Here is a 20,599-nt window from a genome sequence, read left to right on the forward strand (position 1 = left end):
AAAACAGGAGATGGGCCATCTGTTGTGCTGGCCAACAGGTGCGTGCTTGAACAAATATTTGATATTGTGCAGGAAATACACAGGGGTTTGTGTACATGTTTCTGTGCTAAACTTGTCCTCTGCACACAGCCCTGGGAATACAGCAGGGCACAGACTTCTGTCAGTTCTCTTACCCTGGGCCTGGCTCTGACCAGGCTTTGGCTCACGAGGCAGCTTTTGAGAAGAGACCTGGTTTATTATCTGTGTGTTTGCTGGTGGTGTGGGACAGAAAGGCTGTGGGTAGTTTAGAAGAGGCTGTGGGAGGGCAGAGACAGCACAGGGCTGGTGGGAGGGCTGTGATTGCCAAAATTGCAGCAGTTCTGTAGCCTGGTGTGGGGCTTTGGCCCAGATTTTGCTGTGCCTGCTGAACACACTCAGCAGTGGAGGGCTGAGGATCAGAGACAGAGCCACAAGGACAGTGCCTTAGAACCACCACACCAAGAGCAAAACCCTCCCTGCCAGACAGGCACAGAGCCCTGGCTCAATGCACAGTGCCCTGCAGCAGACAGCAGCAATGAGGTGGTGGCACATCCACTGCCTCTGCCAGTTTGGCTGATGGAGGGCAGAAGTTCCTCTTTATCAAGGGGAGAGGGCTTTTCCCCAAACAGTTCCTCATTCTGTTCCCTCAGGACTCTCAAACCACTCAAACCTCTCACTCTACAAATAATTATTAAAAAAATAAACCTAGGAAATGAGATAACTCAGCCAAGCACCAAACCCCATTAATTCATTGCACCTAACACCAATCACTGTGTTCCTGTTAGCATCCCTCTGCTGTCCTTCCCTCTCAGACAGGCTGGGTGGCTGCAGACACAGCCTGGATGATGGCAGCCACATGCAGGGAGCTTCACCCCTGCTTCTTGTCAGGCCTCTGGCGGGAGCTCCTGGCTCGGTGGCAGTGGAATGGAAAGTGCTGCTTCTCCCCACACACCTCCTGTCCCTGGCTGAGGGTGGCTATCGACTCCACCATTCCTGCTCCGCTAAGGGCAGGTTTAAGAACCCCTTGGCAAGGAACCTGCTCCGTTCTTGTCGCTGTCCCGGCTCCCTGCCCTCCGAGGTTGGCACCCGCTGATCCCGGCCGTGCCGGACAGTGTCCGGCCGGGCTCAGCAGCGGCAGGCGGGACGGGGACCTGCCATGAGCCGCCGTCGTGCGGGCGATGCCGCGGCCCCGGGATGCTCCTCGGCATCGCTCGGAATTCCTGGCACAGCCGCAGCTGCGGGGAGCGCGCTGCTCCTGCGGAGAACAGCCGGGCCCGCGGGGGAACCGGCACCGGCACCGCACCGCCCGGGGCCGCTCCGAGCGCCGCCGGCGCGTCCCTGATTGCGGCCACCGGCTGCCACCGAGTGCTACGGGCTGTCACCGGGTGTCACCGCCGCGGGCGAGGGCAGCGGGGCCGGGCCTGGCCGGGCCGCCGCCCCCCGGGCCGGCAGCGGGCGGCGCGGCGGGACCGGCGGCAGCGACAGGATGGTGAGCGGGGCGGCGGGGCGGGCCGGGCCGGACAGACACACGGACAGACAGACAGACAGATCCTGGCAGGGACCGACAGATAGACAGGTAGCTCCTGCTGGGGACAGGTAGCTCCGGTCGTGCACAAACAGCTGCGGCTGGGGACAGACAGGCAGCCCCTGCTGGGGACGGACGGACAGACAGACGGGCAGCCTCTGCCGCGGACGGACAGCCAGACGGACGGGCAGCCCCTGCCAGGGACGGATAGACAGACGGGCAACCCCTGCCGGGGACGGACGAACGGACAGACAGACGGGCAGCCCCTGCCGCTGGCCCCCAGCCCGAGAGCCGGGCCTGAGCGCCGTGCCGGGCAGGCTGCGGGGCACTCGGGCACGCCGAGCGGGGCTGCTGCTCTCTGTTTCCCGGGCCGCGCTCCCGGCGCTGCCCCGGTCCCAGCGGGGCTGGCGGTGCGGACGCGGCAGCCGCAGCCGTGCCGGGATGCTGTGCCCGGGCCGGGATGCTGTGCCCAGGGCAGGATGCTGTGCCGGTGCCGGGATGCTGTGCCCAGGGCAGGATTTGTGCCCGGGCCGGGATGCTGTGCCGGTGCCGGGATGATGTGCCCGGGCCGCCCTCCCAGCTCCGGCCGCAGCCGCACACGGCACCCCCGGCCGGCCCGGCCCCGGCCCTTCCCTGCAAAGCACCGCTGAGTGCTGCTCTCCCGGGCTGGATGCTTGTGGGAGACGCTGAGGGAAACGCTGCGCTGTTTACTGAGAGACATAATGGCTGTCCAACATTATTACCTTCTCTTTAGGCCGTCATGCATTATTACTTCTTCTCTTGCAATATAAAATTAGCAGACGAATCTGAAATACAAAGAGACGGTGTGTTGGGGCAGCGTTTGAAAAACCAGTACATCTTTTCCATGTTCATATATTTGCTTTTGCAGTATGGATTTATAAACACGTGCCTGAAGTCTTTGGTGGTTGAAAAGTATGGAGAAGAAACATGGGAAAAATTAAGGTAATGTGTTCCCAATAAATGTAGTGCATTGAAAGAAGTGCTCAGGAATTCAGCAGCAGGGGTTGTAATTTCTTATTGGTAAATGGTAGCTGATGTGTATCTCAAGTAATAATTAGGAGTAACTAAAAGGGCAAAAGCAAGAGTTTCTTGCCTTGTAACACTTCATCCTCTGATACTAATTTGTCCCAATTAATTTGTCATATCAGATAATTAAAGATGACATTTAGTCTTATAGACAATTTTGCAATAGCCTTGCTGGCTCACATGATAATATTGAGAAGTAATTACACTGAAAAGATGTCGTCCTTAATATAAAGTCAGTTTAATTCCAGTACTCAGAAAAGCAGCTAAATCATAGAATCATAGATTGTCTGGTTACAATCCCCCTGCCATGAGCAGGGAACCTGCCACTAGACCAGATTGCTCAAAGTCCCATTTAATCTGGCCTTGTTATGATCTCTGGTTTTTGTCTTGTTTTTATGAGCTATATGGTACTTCCAAAATACATAAATGATACTTAGATGCCATATAATCCATCCATGATATATTATCATCCATTGAAGCCAATATAAAAAAATCAGCAGGTTTGGGGAGCCCCAAGAGCTTGATATTGTGGCCACATTGAACAACAAACCAGCAGACAAACTAAGACTCCACTTGCTCTAGCACCCCACAGTATGATATCCTAATCCTTGAAAGAGTTTACTGTAATACCATAAAGTGAAATAGCAGAAATGGTGAAGTGGACACCACCATTCAACCATGTTTAAGCAATTTAATTAATTTAAAGCACTTTAATATTAAACTTACATCATTAAGTGAAGTGTATTCCAATACAACGCTTGAGGGAGTTGAGGAGTGCATTCACAGCAAACAGTCCTTGAGAAATGCCAGCTGGGTCACCCAAGCATATTGTATTTACAGCACTGCTGAGACAGGAATATTGTCTTCTCTGTTGTAGGCTGCAGGCTGGAGTCCAGGATTCTTTCTTGACTTTTGAGGTTTACAAAGATGAGATCACAATGCAGCTTGTCGACAAAGCCTGCAAAGTATTAGGTATGTGTTAGCATGCCTCAAAAATGGATCAGCCTGGGTCAGCCCTGAGACTGCAGCCCAGCTTTTGTCTCCTGTGCCCTTGGGAATGCCTTCCCTATGTTGCAAATTTTCTGCCTTCAGTCTTAATCCACCTCACAGCATTGCAAGAACTTCCAAACCTTTCTTATTCCTTAAGGTACCTTTATTTTGCCAGGTGTCCCTGCTGACATTGTTCTGAGGGAGTTTGGAAAGTATTTCTTTGAATTCTGCAAGCGCTCGGGCTACGACCACATGCTGAGGACCCTGGGTGGAAATCTCTATGAGTTCATAGAGAACCTGGATGCACTGCACAGCTACCTGTCCCTTTCTTACCAGGCAAGTCTGATAGCAACTGCTGAGCAGGTATGGATGGATGGACTCTGCCAGAATCCTTAACACAAGGAACAGCATCTCATAGGTGTGAATAAATAATCACCAAAGCATGTTCTCTTCTGCTATGTTCTGAAACAGATTACTCCAAATGTTAGGATAATTTCTAAAAATGATTGGGTTTGACTAGTCCTCAACATTAGGTATTATTTACTACATTGGCTCTAATGCATAGCAGATTTTTCTTCACAGGTGAGAATATTTAATTTTCTGGGTTTTAGCTTATTTATATTACAGTTTATGTTATAAAGGCATGAGATGCTTTTTTACAAGTTGAATTCATCAGTCTACTTTCTGAAAAAGTAGACTTTTCCAGAAAAAAAGATATTGAGGTTTTGGTTTTGTTTTTTTCCTCAGGAGATGAATGCACCATCTTTTAGAGTAGAAAAGAATGAAGATGGGTCAATGCATTTACATTACTATTCAGACAGAAGAGGTCTGTGCCATATTGTGCCAGGTAATGAGACTTAATGCAGAGTACAGATCTGTGCAATATACATGCACGGTAATCATATATTTGCAGCTGCACTCAGAGTTCAGTATCTTTTTTCAGATGAGGCCTGGCCATGGAGTTGAAGCCTGGTAGAGTTCAGTGTCCAGACTCTGAACTCATTATTTCCCTACTGCCTGATCCCTCCTAGCTCCCAATAAATTCCATCAAAATTTGATGAAATTTTGGGTATGACAACTCAGGCCATAAATGTCCATTTTTGCTATAGAATTCCCTCCCTGGAAGAAGAATTCAAGTTCGTGGTGTGTATTGTGCCTGTTTATTAATTCTCTGTGACTTGTGCTTTTAAAATTCCCGTGAAGTAGAAATTCTAGCTGAGTTGAAGATATTCATCCACCCTGTAGTACATCCAATCTGTGAAACTCCTACTGAACCCTGCTCCAAACGGAATCTTTTACCATCATCTCCAGAGGTGTGCTTGTGCAAGCATTAGAGAGCTATAGGTCTGTAAGAGATGACCATATTCCTTTCTTTCATAAATGATGCTGAATTTAGAAGTTCAAAACATCCCCCTTTGTCAAAACTTATTTGATATTGAAAGCACAGAATTATTTGGAATTTCAGACAGAGCTTTTGATGTCATTTTGATGTCCAGTATTTTGCCTAATACGTGACCAGAAATGAGAGAACGGATTGTGCATCTGCATGAAAGAAATTTCCTTCCTTTCAAAATACAGTATTCTTCAATGACTGAAATAGCTTGTATAGCAGAATCTCTTTAGACTCCCTGCACTCTTTGGGTTGATGGAAATTCATATTATTGCTCTATGGCTACTTGAACACATTCTTCAGCTATCCTGCTGAGCTGCTCCTGGTGAAAACCAGCATTTGTCCTCAGCCAAGGCAAAAGCAGCAGCAACTTTGAAGCTGACCTCCTGTGAGCATATTCTCATCATGGCAGCTGCAGCAAGGACGACACGCGTTGCTTTCTTCTTCCAGAGTTCTTTGGGAAAGTGACTTCTGAAACAGTGAAATTCCACTGGGGGCCCTCTAAAAGGGGAATTGAAAAGGTTTTGTTCTTGGCAATACCTTGTCTTTTGTTTCCCCTTCAGGAATTATCGGTGCAGCAGCCCTGGATTTTTTTAACATTGAGATTTCAATGAAAATAGTCAATCAAACAGAAGAAGAAGAAAGAACTGGGAAAAAGGAACATATTGTTTTTCTTGTCACTCAAAACCCTCTATTTGCGTGCAAGGAAAGAAATGAATTTTCTTCCTCATCTCAATGTCTTGTTGACTCTGAAAAGCAAATTGAGAACCAACTGAATAAAGAGGTATTTTAATATTCATTATCACCATGTTGCTAAAATATATTTAAAATAAAAACACCCCTGAATTTCCCTTTGGATTTATTTCAACAGGACCTTGAAAAAGCCAAGAATGCGAATGGAGACAGAGGAAACTCTGTTTGTCCTGTTAAGAAAAGTCACTGGAAAACATTGAGAGGAATAATCACATTAGGAAAAGGTGAGAGATCATTCAGAGGGAGCTCATCATCATTTCTGAGTCTCTTCAGCTAGAAAGTCAGTAAGCCTCCCTATCCCCACCCACCCGTCCATTTTGAAGTTACCATTTATATTTCCTCTGCAACTTTTCAAAATGTTTCTGGTTAAGTTTCTTTCAGTTTGACATTGATGCTCAAAGAAAAATTGCAGATAATAAGCATGCTTAGTAATGACAGATACTTAAATGGGATATGACCTGTCACTTTTGTCTCTTAAACAGGGCTTTCATCTGAAAAGTGTTCTCCTGTAAAATGCCATTGTGTGGTGAATTTGATTCTTCATTCTCTTGTCACTTGGTTTAAGATGCTGAATTTAAAAGTGTGTTTTTTAACTTGGTAGATACTACTCCTTTCCAAAATTGTCAACTGTAGTAAATTTTGAAAGCCAAATTACATCCTCCACTACCAACAGTCTACTGCTAATCTCTAAATCTCTGTTCTTGCCTCTATATATTAGATGTTTTTGTCTGTTTATAAAATGGAAGGAATTTTCCAGTTAGGATCTTTTGATTCCCCAAAAGGAATGAGAATCTAGCTCAGCATTGCCAAGATGTCTTCATTCTGGGATGAGTGAAAAATTGAACCTGGTATCACCTGGTGCAGTGTCGCATGCATTACAAGGGCAGATATACTAAGTAAGACATTAATATATATTCAAAATAAAATTTTAGACTAGCATTATTGTTAAAAATATATATATAATTCTTTAGCTATGAGTTATCAAGAGCCAGACTGTGATAAAATTAAAAATCCACACTGACTTCTCCTGAAGCAGTAATAGGTCTAAAAGCTAGGTTCTAAGTTTGCAATATTTTGCACCAATCTCCTGAGTGACTTGAACATTTGTTCTCAGCAGAACTTACTGGAGTATCTATCATAGCCACCTTCAGGGGGAAAGAGATCACTGGAAGTAATCATCATTTTGATTCTGGTGGGTTACTGGGAATCCAAGTTTACACCATGAAGATCAATGGTTTTGGGTGCTTCACTCAAAAGATGAGCTGTTTTGATATTTTACCCATTGTATTCCTTTTACAAAAGTATCTGCTAGTAAGCACAAACTGTTCTGTAGATTTGTGACCATTTTGTAAAAAATCTCAGGGTAAGTAAAATAGAAATCCAACAGTAATTCTGCCTCTGTGCTATGGACATTGTACATATGGTTTATTGTACAGGAGACTAAAACTCATGTCACACTGTTTTTTTTTTTTCTCTTAGTGCTCCTTAGTAGCTGGAAAAGTGTATTAAATCCACTCCTGTGCACGTTTTTGTGGGATTGGCCTGTGTTATATTGCTATGGCACCTGCAGATTCATAGAGAAGTAACATCTACAGTTGTTCATTATTCTTATTTTGTTCAACATAATTTCATGCATCTAGTGCTCTTTGGTGTTTGTGTGCTTAAGTTTTAAACACTCAGCCAACTCAGATTAGTTGCTGATCAGCTGTGGATTGCACTGCAGAGCATTTAGCACAGATGGGGGCACATTTCTGGGCCCACACACTGTTTGCTTTGTCTTCCCTCACTATGATATAGGGTCCTATCTCACTGAGTGATAAAATCATGCTGATTGGTTTTATGAAGTGCAGCCTGATTTAAAAATGACACATTTATCTCACCACAGGTAAGCTCCTGAGAGGATTTGATCCTGTTTATCCCAAGAGCCTCTGGATTGACACAAAAACATTTTGCAATGGACTTCCTTTTCATATGGTTTTTGACAAAGAGGTAGGACAAGCGTGTGGGCAGGGCCCTTGGTTTGCATAAACCTCAGAGTAATTTCCCTTTGTTTTGGCTGTGCTACAGTTCCCTGCTGCATGTGCTCTGTGTGCAGTGCACACTCACTCACAGGATTTGCAGAAATACTCTGTACAGAGACATGCTCTCTATCAGTGCAGATAGGAATCTCCTTTGAATTCATTGAGTTTCCATAACTGAAACACCTGCAGATATGCCAGCAAGATATATTGCAGCAGTCTCTCTGTTACCAAACAGTGAGCAGAATTTTTTGAGGTTTCTGGTCACCTTCCTGTCTTTGCACATACCAGAGCCATGTCCCATCCTTTAAACTGGATTTACATTTACAGTTTCCCTCTCTCCTCCCAGTTACTGATCTATCCCAAGGCTGGAGAGCTTTGCTGGCAGCTCCATGTGCTGCCTGAGTCTGCCCCTATCTGCTTCTGGGAAAGCCCAGCCACCTACTGCACCAGGCAGCCCCTCAGGGACCCCAAATTCTCTGTCCCTTCTGGGGCAGGGTTCAGTCTCCTCTGCTGGGCACACACCCTCTGCAGCCCCCTGGCAGGGCTGTCCCTGGCTGCTCCCCTGGGCTCCCACCAAGGCACAGGTACTCCTGCTCCGAACCGGTGGGGAGAACATTGGCTGAGACAGGAGCAAAGAAAGGAGAAGCTGAGGGTGGGACAGCAGAAGAACACTGAATGCATTGCCCTCAAGGAACATGTTTTGGCATTGTGCTGATTGAGATACCAGAATGTATAATCTGCTTCATGCCACTGCCCACATCAGCCAAAATACAGAGTCTTAAACCTTTAACCTTAAACCTAAAACCTTAAGCCTAAACCTTTATTTTATTGGCCTAAAAAGAAGGCCAGTATACATAATTTAATATACTAGTGTGCAAAGAATAAAAGTCATACATCCATTAATGTTAGCCAGGTCAGAGCTTCAATAACCAATGACAAGCAGACAAGAACGTTTCTGCAGAATTTAAGAGCTCATGTATGGTCAGCAAATAAAGGAAAATTACTAAACCTTTATACTTCATGAAGAGAAAGTAACCCATGGCATCTATTAGAAAATTAATATTTGCCAAGGCATTATATGCCACAGTTATTTTCATTTTGGAATACAAGACACTCCAGTATCTCAAACTTTCTCCTGCAAATTCTCAAATTTTGTCCTGTAAGGCTGTTTGTGAGGCCTGCATAAATGCAAGCAGAGATAGTAGCAAGTTAAAAGCTAGTTTTGGGGTTTTTTTCACAATTGACAGGAAGGAGAATTTTAATATCAGCATTCCTTTCTTGGGGCTTTGCCTTGCTATGAAGGGCATGCATTCAGGGCTGGGTAGCACTATGCTGACAAGGTAGGAACTTTGCTCAGAAATAAGCCATGTGCTCCAGGAAGGCTAAGTGTGTGGAAATGTATGAACAATTGCTTGGTCTGAACCCAAAGGGACAGGAATTTTAACATTGGTCCATGTTTTCTTTTTAAGCTCAAAGTGAAGCAAGCTGGGGTGAGCATTCAAAAGATTGTACCTGGCCTTCAGACCATGGGCATCTCCTTGGATCAGTATTTCAGGATCGTTCACCCAGAAGTGCCCTTCACCATCTCCAGCATTCAGAAATTCATCAACAGCCAATTTGTGTTCCAGACTAGAAGAGAGATGATGCCTGAGTCATGGAGAGAGCGGCCAATGCTAGAGCTGAGAGGTACTTCAGTGTTTGCAATGGCCTAAGTGCTGATATCGAATCAGGAATCAGGCTGAGGTGCACTCCTGACCTCTCTCCACTCCTATAAATAGTCTTTGGCCAGTGAGGAGATTAGATGGTTCTGTTTAGAGGAGCAGTAGATGCTTGTGCACAAATTCTGCTATCACCTCACCAGATTTTGAAGGCTTTCACTCAGAAGCAACTACTCTGCTCCTATTTGAAAGGCTTAGAAATATGGTGATTTTCTGATGCTGCAAAACCCACATATGGATACATGGCTTGTTCTTAATTTATGCCTTTGAGGGGAGTTATTTGCTACTGGCTGGGTTTCCAATGTGATTAAAAATAGATTAGTTCTCTGTGCTTTTATTTTTTGTAGCACATTTTCAGGCTCTGTCTTCACACACCCCCAAAAAGCCACGTCAGAGAGTTTACCAGTTAAAATTACCTCAGCAAAAACATTATTGTATTTGCTTTATTTTTACTGAGAGGACTGAATATGGGATGATCCTCTGCTTGGTGTAATTAACTATAATGGCATTTGGTTTAATTGCTCTATGAATTCAGTTTTTCTTTTCTGAACTATGTAATATGACCTAATTTTCTCTTGTCTCCTCTCACCTTTATGTAATGAGTGTCAAATCTTGTTTTCCTGGGATTCAGAAAAAGATTAAGGGTTTAGGGACAACCTTGAAAAAAGTAACGCTACCAAAATTTTAATTGTACAATTGTACTTTCTCTTATGCTCTAGGGGTTAATTCACACGTACTTTTGATGTTTCAGTCCTCTTAGTTTTAAAGCTGTTCATCCAATAGCCCTGGGGATGAGGTGAGGGAGAAAGAAAGAAATAGGAATTCCTAGATTGCTATTTAGAAAACAATGATACTTATGAAGTAAGATAACAACAATAATAACAGTCAGAATCAGAATCAAATTCCAACCAAAACCCAAAAAAATCCAGATTCCCCACCAAAAACAAAAATCCCTTTTACCTTTCAGTCCTTTTTGTTACTGCTTATTTAGATTATGATAGTAACTGAGAGCTCCAATTTCCTGGGAGGAAAGTGCCATTGACTTTACTGGGACACAAACTATGCACTGTGAAATTAAACTTCAAATGTTTTGCTTAATCACTGTGAGTCTCAGTTCCCCTGTGCCTGATTCTGACAGTCTGGTTTGGGAACAGCCTGAGAATAGGAGGAGGGGAAGGGAAAATAGGGAGAGGAGCAGAAAAGAGAGGGGAGATATTGTGAGCACTGGAGTTCCTCAAGAGGAGGAGGGACTTGAATCCTAGCTGTACTCTGCCTGCAACAGCTGAGGGAATGGCTGCTTTCTGGGTTCCAAAACTTTGTTATTGACTCCTCTGAACAAGTTCACCTCGAATTCCTAGGAAATAAATTCCTGTGATCACCCAGATGCTACAGAAACCCCCTGACCTTAGAACTCATCCCTAGCACTGACACCAGTAATGCAGAGCCCCCTGTGAGAGGCCCCCCTGCAGCAAAGCCTTGCCCACGCTGTGTCCCCAGGGCAGATGATGTGGATGGAGCCCCTGCAGTGCATGCTGTACGTGTGCTCGCCCCTGCTGCAAAGCCTTGCCCACGCTGTGTCCCCAGGGCAGATGATGTGGATGGAGCCCCTGCAGTGCATGCTGTACCTGTGCTCGCCCCTGCTGCGCTCCCTGCACGAGCTGGAGGAGCGGCAGATGCACATCGCCGACATCGCGCCCCACGACGTCACCAGGGACCTGATCCTCCTCAACCAGCAGCGGCTGGCGGAGATGGAGCTCTCCAGCCAGCTGGAGAGGAAGAAGGAGGAGCTGAGGATCCTCTCGAAGCACCTGGAGGAGGAGAAGAAGAAGACTGAAGCGCTGCTCTACGCCATGCTGCCCCAGCACGTGGCCAACCAGCTGAAAGAGGGCAAGAGAGTTGAGGCAGGTGAATGAACAGGGTGCATTTGGGATGTGAGATTTGTGCATGGGGATGGGGATAGAGACACTGGGGTGCTGGCACAGCCCCTTTGCCACTGCCCTGGAGTCCATTTCTGCTTGGTGACATCCATGGGTAGGGAGATGGTCACAGACCCTTAATTTCACTGCTAATAAAAATTAGGCTGTTCTTTCAAAGAAAGCTTTGGAAGCTGTTTGCCGAAATTGTTCCTTAGGTGGTGAAAGGTGGTAGTGCTGCCCATTCAGTGAACAAAATTCAGTAATCTGAGATTTTGGTTTTAACATGGGTATACAGGAAAACGAGGGCTCAGAAGTGAAGGGAGTAAAGAAGGAGGTCTTTGCTAGAAAATTCTCTTAGTACCTTTATGCTATTTATAAATGTAGAATCATGATGATTCCCATTGTTATTAAGGGCAGCAATAATATGCTTAAATTCCCTTTAGTAAGCACATATATGAAATTAAGGATAATGAGTTAAGTGTTTCCTGTATGGGGTGCATTCACATGTTTGGGTTGAGATGTGCAATTATCCCTGTATTGATACACTGACACCTCTCCTTCATCACAGCACCCATGTATGATTATTACAACTGAGAGGCCATAGAATGATCTTTTCAAGCAAGCCTCAAACAGATCCTGTGATTGTGCAGCCATTACAAACACCACTGCTCTTTGTGCCCACAGGAGAGTTCAAGGAGTGCACGATATTGTTCAGTGATGTGGTGACCTTCACCAACATTTGTGCCCAGTGTGAGCCTATTCAGATAGTTCTCATGTTAAATTCAATGTACCTGAGGTTTGACAGACTCACCACAGTGCATGATGTATACAAGGTAGGTACTGATCAAAAAAAGCTGCAGAAAGTTTTGCTTATTTTTTTTTCTGTTGTTTGTTTGTTTTGGTTTTGAATGTACTTAAATCCTCTTCACCACAGCATGATTGTTGGTTAAACTATAAAATATTACCTATTTGTAGTGGCCACACAAACTGAAAAACAGGGAAAAGTGAACATTATTGGACAGGAACTCAACTTCTATCATGGCCTAAGGTCTCTTTCTACAATCCTAATACCAGAATGGCTCTTCTTTTATATATATCTCTCTCCCTCCTTTCTCAAATGCCTATCCAAGATGAATAATTTGCCTAGTTCTTTCATTTGTACCTCTTCTAAATAGGTCACTTTGTCATTGTCCCTTTTGGTGGGAAATAGCATTATGGACAGTACCCAGACAATGGGTAGATTTCTGTTTCATGGAGATCTTCAGCAATGGTATCCTCTCCTGCTAACCCCCTCAGAGCATCAATTGGACCCAGACTGTAGATGTGGTCTCCAAACTGTGCTGGAAAGATCAGAGCCCTGGCTGGCCTGCAATAATGGTGTTATCAACAATTCCAGAGGTACCAGATTTGATGTGCTGAAGAACAGTTCCTGAGTTTCTGTCTGTCCTCAGCTCACTAAATATTTAGGAAGGCAGAAATAGTAAAGGGTGAAATCCAAATCTCATTTATTCTTTGCTCAGGCAAGGCTTGCAGTTCATCCCACAATAAATTGTGCTGGGAAATCAGAAGCATTTCTTCCTTGGCAAGGAATCTGTATTCAATAATTGAAGAATCCAGGACATGGCCCACAGATTTCAGGATGAATTAGCATCATATTCTATCTAAATCATCCATCATAAGTAAATGATCTGTCACTATAATAATCTCCTTTTGAAGCCTGTATATAACTCCTATTAATACTGAAGGAAGTTACTGGGGTACAGAGATCAAGGATGAGATTATTGCAGGGAATTGGGAAAGCAATGAAATAGTGACATTGATCAAACAAACTTGGCCCAAGCTTATAAACATCTGAAGTTATGAATAAGTCTTGTTAAATTAAATCTTCTACTATGGCTGAAAAATAATTAGGGTGTCTATTTGCATTAGTAGCTTTTTACAGTTGTTTTTAATTTGTTACAGAAAATTACTGGCATCACTGTGGGTTTGGCTGGCTGATAGAAGGCATGGACAGGAACACATGCTTTGGGATTGAAATGTGGGACTGTTTTAAGTCATTGTGTTAATGAACAAACCCAAATATTAAATTATGTTTCCACTCTCCCATTGGTGTTAATTTTTAAGAAAGCCAATTAGTCTAATCTAAAAGATTTCTTTTTTACTGATGATAAATGGGCCAGTGAAACCTCATAAGAGCAGTTTAAAAAATGTCATTACCATGTAACAGGCTTTTACAGTGGAACATTTAAGAACTCTCTTTTTCAAACAGGTCCTAGCAAAATTTCTGTCACAGGAACAAAATCCAAAGTATTTCTCAGGTACTTTAGCATTAATTTCAAGGAGACTGGGTGCCTGAAGGAGGACAAACCCTTCAGCATTTGTCTCTGAGGCTGCAGCTGTTGTGGAAAAACAGCTGGTTGTAGGGAAGGATGCTCCCAAATAATTTAGTTCACACTCTGTTCTGTGATATCCTTGAGACTGGAGGTTCCTTAATTTTGTGTGAACCCCTTAATCATAATCAACAATGAATGGGCTCCCTTATTGTATTGTGACTTTTTAAAAATAAATCTCTCTCAAACAAGAAATATGCTTTTAGCACCAATTGTGAATCAGAGCTAATTAACAGCCCTCATCTATCAGGTAACCTCTGGCTCAGGATGCTGTGCCTCAGGCCAGGCCTTTGCATATACCCAGGGTAGGAGGAAGGCAAACAGCCTGGCACTTGCACAGCAGCCCTTTCTCCTTAGGCTCTCTCCCACTGATACCCAAAGTGGGTCAAGTGAGCAGGCACAGAATGCCATGGAATTTTTAGTGTGAAGTGAAGGAAAGGATCTCCATCTCAAGGAAACTCACGTGTGCTAAAGCTTTTCAGTGACTGGAAGCATCTTTTAAGAGAAAGGAGGAGTTGGTGCAGATGAGAAGAGCAGAACACTAACCTGAGTGAGATGCACCTGGCATGCTCATGTGCTTGTCCCTCTCAATTAAAGGTGGAGACAATTGGAGATGCCTACATGGTGGTGGGGGGAGTCCCTGTGCCTGTGCCCACGCACGCAGAGAGAGTTGCTAATTTTGCCTTGGGCATGATAATGGCAGCCAAAGGAGTGCAGAACCCAGTTTCTGGAAATCCTATCCAAGTAAGTCAACACAAAGGTGCATGTGTGTCTGTCTGTCTGCTTCTTGTGCTGAGCTTCTGGTTAATGTACTGCAGCAGCAGCTCAAAGAGCTGCTTCTGACTCCTCTTTGGCTTGGGGCAAGGTCCATGGGGGCACATTTCCATGAGGAGCCTCGCCCTGTGGATGTTTGATATCATACTGGCGTCCAGTGTCGTGTTGAGATGAACTTTTCGGTGGCTGCATAGCATTAACAAAGATGTTAAATAACAAGTGACATTTTTGGGGGGTGTTTTATCTTTGTAAAGATTCGAGTTGGGATCCATACAGGTCCTGTCCTGGCAGGGGTGGTTGGAGAAAAGATGCCTCGTTACTGCCTGTTTGGAGACACGGTGAACATCGCCTCCCGCATGGAGAGCCACGGCGTGCCCAGCAAGATCCACCTGAGCTCCAGTGCCTACCAGTGAGTGACCCTGAGGGAAACCTCACCTGCTCAAAGCCAGGCTCAAATCCACTGCCTTGGCACTGCCCCTTTCAGTGGAGATGGTGCCTGGTCACTCATTTGAGCAGGTTGTAAAGGGAAGTCACTGCTTGTAAAGAATCTTATGATTTTCCTAATTACTCTAAATGTACTTACATATAGGAGCAGAGGTTTGAGAGTCTCCATGCTAGACAGCAAAATATTAAAAAAAATCCAAACTGTTGTCTTACATATCGCAAGAGTTCTATTATCATTATATTGCAAGGATTCCATACCACCAGAGTTTTGTGCCTCCTCAATGTTTTCTGTAAGCAGTTCCTCTAAGCACTGACTCTTCTTGGTCCTTACAGTAGTCATCTGACTCTAGATCCCACCAAGCCACTCTTTTATACCGCTTGTTCTTATTGGCTACAGGTGTGGCCTGTTAAGATCAGGCCTGCTCCTAATCTTTAGTAATTGGTCCAGCTGCAACTCATTTGGGGATAAGATTGCATTCTACACCACCTTCATTTACCCATACTGTATCCCCCTACAGATAACTTATTTGGAAACACTGATAAATTAATGTAGGTGCTAGAAAGACAGTCAGAAAATCTAGAACATTTAATAACAAAAGGTTTAAAATCTCTCTGATTGAGCACCACAATTTGTAGTGAAACAGTTTCATTTACACTTACTAAGGATTAACTGCATAAACAGCTGTCCTCTTCATGCTGTGATTTACTTTCCAGAAACTCGTGTTTGTAAAAAATTAATACTACATTTCCAATAACTTTATGTATGCATAAAATCTATATGCAAGAGTGGAAGCAAAGACAAACTACAAAGGAAGGAATACAACAACATTGTCTGGGCACACAGGAATGATGTTGGGAAAATGAGAACTCAGCTGGCATTGAAACAGGAAACAAAGTTCAAAGGCAGTCAGAGGAGCTCTGCAATGTTAGAATATAAATAGAAACATGGACCTGCTGTGGCAGGTGATTTAGAGACAGTGCCCTGAAGAAAGGCTGAGTTACTCAAGGCCTCTCTTGCTTTGGCCTTCACTGACAAGATCTTCGATGTCCCTGCACCAAGAGTGAGGGTTCAAGGAGCAGGTGAACTATGAGTACTGGAACAGGATCAGAGCAGGGATCTTTTGAGAGATCTCAACCTACAGAAGTGCACAGGAGCAGAAGGGATCTGAGGTAATGACAGCTGGGTGGTGGCACTGCTGGCTGTCAGCTCCGGCAGGCCTTGACTGTCAGCACGGGAGCAGCTGAGGAAAGCTGCAGCTGTAGGGAAAATGGCAAGGGGGACATGGTGAAACTGCAGGCTGATCAGCCTCATGTCAGTCCCAGAGAAAATCAAATGGCCATTTCTGGATACATGAAAAAGGCAATTGGGAATAACAAGTCTGGATGTAAAATAAATGAGTCAATCATGCTTGACAGACCTGATTGCCTTCTCTGATGGAATGACTGGGGATAATTCTGTCTAGCTGATATTGGCTGCCTCAGTTCTTCATTGCTATTCACTGGTAAATAAGAACCCTCCAGCCTACTGAAGTATTTGACTATGTAAATCCATTAGCTTTTGATCAGGCTGTATGTGTAATGCTATGAAAGCACAGCAGGCTTGAATAAACAGTTGAAACAAATCCTCAGTTGTTCACAAATTGAGACTCTTTCCCCCAGACTGTTGTGATTTGATCACTCAGCTCTTTGAAAACATCAGTGTCATTTTTACTTGTCTTGAATTTTCATGTGTCATTTTGCTTCTGATACTTTAGGTGCCTAAAATACAAGAATTTTGAGATTACTGAAAGAGGAGAAATAGAAGTAAAAGGCAAAGGGAAAATGCACACATACTTCCTCATTAGAAATAAATCTGCAACTGAGAATGAGATTATGGGAAGGCCAATGAAAGATTTAGATTCTGGCCATGAATCTGTTCAGTCCATTCCAGAAGGCAAGATTGAAACTATACCAAGTTCTCATCAGCCAGGTAGAGTCAACTCAACACATATTTTCCTCCTTTAACAAACGAATAAAAATACAATCCAATTAAATGTCCTTTTGCATTATTCTTTCAGCTACTCAAGCTCAGCAAAAGAAGGACCAGACTCCAGCTATTGCAATGAAGTATGTTGATGGCCCCACAGATGCACAGAACAGCCTAAAGAGAAGGAATCAGATGAAAGCTGGAGATTTAACAGGTAGTTATTTAGTTACCATCTCACAAAGACCACAGAACTAGGAAATAACTGAGGCTTAATCTTTCAAGTTCTTCATATTCATCTTCTAAATAACAATAGTTTTGTCAAGCCAGAAATTCATGCTAACATACACACATTACCCTTCTGCACAATCTTTAGGACCAGACAAGTTCCACCTTTGGAGCAATCCCAGGTGTTGGTTTGCACTGGTGAGAGAGAAGCTGACAGAGCTGCCAAACCCCAGAGCCCTTCTGGGAGTGCAAATAGAATGGATAAACATTAGACAGCTCTTCACAGGGACAGACCCATGGACTGTCCATGTACACAGCTTTTCCTAGGAAAGATGTAGTTATGGGGGAGCCTTGCCAGATCAAGAGAGACCTCAGTCCTGCCTGCTGCAGGAGTCAGAAGGATTTATTGGCATGCTCATGTTCTGTGACCAAAGTTCATTCTCCTTTGAAGTAGCTGATACTGAGATAACAGATTTGATGCCATAACAACCTAATCTAAGGCAGCAAGTCTTGTAGTTCTATTTATGTGCTTTGTGGATTTTAAACAGACTAAATATGTTGTCCCTAATTACTAGAAAATATTTTACTGCCTTCCCTCCCACCTGCTTAGATGTGGTGGTTAATCTGGTATGTGGTGTGCTGACAAACAGAAACCTCTCTGGTCCTTAAAAACTCACAGTGCAGGAGTGTTTCCTTTCAGGCAAAACTTGTGATTCCAAAAGTGATGGGAGTCTCCATGGCAACCAGCATGCAGATGATGGTCCTCGTCCTCCAAATCAGGGAAGAGTCAGACCTGCTGCTGAAGAGCCACAGAATAGAAATGTTCGCTCCAATTTTTGCACTTTACTCTAAGTTTCTTATTTTTACATTAAACAGAGAAATTTTATTATGATTTTGTGCATTTTGCTGTTATGGGACTGATTTTGTATATGAGTACGACAGGATTTTGTAAAAAAACAAAAAAAGAAAAAAGACATTTCATCACAGTTTTCAGTAAAAATAAAACGGTGGAGGAAATTTTTTTAATCCACCTACATGGGCCATATAATATTCCCAGTCAAGAAAGAAACCCTTGCAGGATGCTTTGAAGATGCATTTTCAGCCTGTGTCACATCTTTGAATATCCTTGTGTAAAAATCATGTGTTGGTATCTGATGCAGCAACCGAGAAAGAGGTGACTCATCCAGCTAGAAATATTCCTACTCAAATGAGCACTTGCCATAAAAGAAACATTCCCTGAAGTGACCATCTGTCTTGACTCCAGCACAGCCAACAACTTCCCCATGTAAGGTTAGCAGCATTCCTCCTATGTTTTAACTGCAATAACAGCTTAATTTCTTGACTAATCTTTGGTTGGGTCAAGGCATTGTGAAGTAGAAGTGCAGAATAGATCTAAAACAACCTGTATTTTTGCATCCTGAAGAGAGAATAACATGTACTTGATAGCAGCCAACAGTAGAAAAGAGCACTTGTGATCTCTGAACCAGCCATACACACTGTGCATAGAAGGACATGGAAATGGTGGAGTTACAAAGCATCAGATTTGTCACAACACTGAAGGACTGTTCAAGGCCTACAACCTATCTGAGACCTTCAAATGAGTTTCAAGTTTATTTCTCAATTTTTCACCCCAGCTAGACAAAAATAGCAAATCCCGAAACAATCAGGACTGCAGAAGGAGTCTGTCAATGCTGGAATTAATGTTGCTAGCATCATTGAAAACAACAGCATAAGAGATCAGCATTACCTGGTATCAGAGGCCGCTCACCTGAAATACTTCCATGCTGATATATTCTTAGATTAGGCCTGATCAGAAATGGGAGAGAAAAATTGAATCTCATTTGTCAGGGATTTCAGAGAGAGGAGCAAAAATACAATGGATATAAAGGTTGTAGACAATTTGATGCATCATAAATTGTGCTCTCACTCCTATAAATGGAGCTTGGACTAGGTGGGTGACTTTGACAGAAGATGTGCCCTGCACACTGATTTATTACCTTTGGCTGTGGATTCATCGACTAAGGATGCAGGCATGAGACCAATGTGAACTCTGGGCAGGAACTCACTGGAGAAGGTGATAAAGTTACTTCTCCCTGACAGTCTGGAGCATCACATTTCCACCTCTGTGTCTGCAGCAGGAGCAAGGCTCTTTAAACACCAGGCAGAGAGCAAAGACTGATGAAAGGCATCTCCTCCTCTTTACAGTATAGCCAGATGAAATTTCACCTGGTTAGGTTTTTTTTCCAAACCTCTGAGACAAGAGCTGGGCAGCTCAGTCTGCAGGAACAATTAGTGCAATTATTCCAGCAGAGGAGGATGCACAGAGTGAAACCATTAGTGCTGTTCTCCACTAAAGAGGTTTTCCAGGGGTTTGCCAGGTGTGGTCCCATGCAATGAGCACCTGTTGGCTTTTGGAGCACCTCACAAGCACATGCTCTGGCTTAGCTTCCTCCAGAAGAGATCCATTGCACACTCGCTTTGCTCAAACCTGCCCTTCTTGCTCTGAACAATCTATGGGTGTTTAATGTTGGAATGCTTTAATTGCCAGTAAGTGCTCATGGTTAGTTACTTCATGCTGTCCCATGGTAAAATGGTGTGCTCAGTGGTTTCTCTGTGGCATCTGCTACAATCTGGTCCTCCTGGAGCTGGGTCAAATCTGCACAACTGCTTCTAAACATTAATGTGCCTGTGCATCATCATGTGTTCTTAAATCTGTAGGCACTTCTAAAGACTGCAAAAACATAATTCAAAAATAAATCCTTTCATTAATATACCAACTACCACTTGTCAGTGATTACTTTGATTCCTGTCCCTCTTTTCCCTTCCACCTTTTCTATTCTCCTTTTCCTCTAGGCCTACAAAAGTGCTCAGTCTTTGTGTCAGTCACATATCTACAGGGAATTGACACAAAAAGGGTGGAAGAAAGAAATTGCCACCGCTGCTTCATGGAAACTGAGGCTTAGATAAATTAAAAGTTGAGACTTTTGAAAGCTATCTAAAACATATGGATTCCCAAATCCCATTAAATCTAGTGTTAAAACCTTAACTGTAAAAATTTGAGTACCTTAAAGGTCCAGGGGCCAGATTTTTCAAAGATTTTGTTACTTTCCTGAGGGAAACCAACTGGATTCAGGTGCTTAATTGAACACATATGCAGTGTTTAATTCCCACAAATGATGCTTTCCTTAAAACATTTATAAAACCTTCCCTGTAAAGCCTTCTAAAATGGGCTGTTCAGTAAACTTTCCAAACTGGACCCTCGTTTGCATTCATTCATTACTTCTGACATTACAATGCAACTCTGTATGCATCCAAGCTGAACATAAAAATACACAAATAAAATAGTAGTGAAACTGAAATTATGACTTCAATGGTGACGATATATTAAAACCACACTTGAATATAAAAAACTATGGTGAAAT

General features: G+C 43.6%; 1 protein-coding gene across 1 annotated transcript; it reads left to right on the forward strand.

Annotated features, from left to right (window-relative positions):
- The first annotated feature begins 1,196 nt into the window (after positions 1 to 1,196).
- On the forward strand, positions 1,197 to 19,810 carry LOC131562256 (guanylate cyclase soluble subunit beta-2-like). The gene is given in 18 exon segments (XM_058811851.1): positions 1,197 to 1,300; positions 1,302 to 1,386; positions 1,388 to 1,507; positions 2,433 to 2,506; positions 3,468 to 3,562; positions 3,756 to 3,916; positions 4,328 to 4,427; positions 5,534 to 5,754; positions 5,842 to 5,947; positions 7,609 to 7,712; positions 9,214 to 9,430; positions 11,047 to 11,367; positions 12,063 to 12,211; positions 14,366 to 14,512; positions 14,797 to 14,951; positions 16,741 to 16,955; positions 17,044 to 17,166; positions 17,878 to 19,810. Coding segments are annotated over 18 exon segments (2,649 nt in total). The 3' UTR covers positions 18,030 to 19,810.
- The last annotated feature ends 789 nt before the right edge of the window (positions 19,811 to 20,599 follow it).

Source organism: Ammospiza caudacuta, chromosome 11 (genome assembly GCF_027887145.1).
Source record: "Ammospiza caudacuta isolate bAmmCau1 chromosome 11, bAmmCau1.pri, whole genome shotgun sequence".
Classification (NCBI taxonomy): Eukaryota; Metazoa; Chordata; class Aves; order Passeriformes; family Passerellidae; genus Ammospiza; species Ammospiza caudacuta.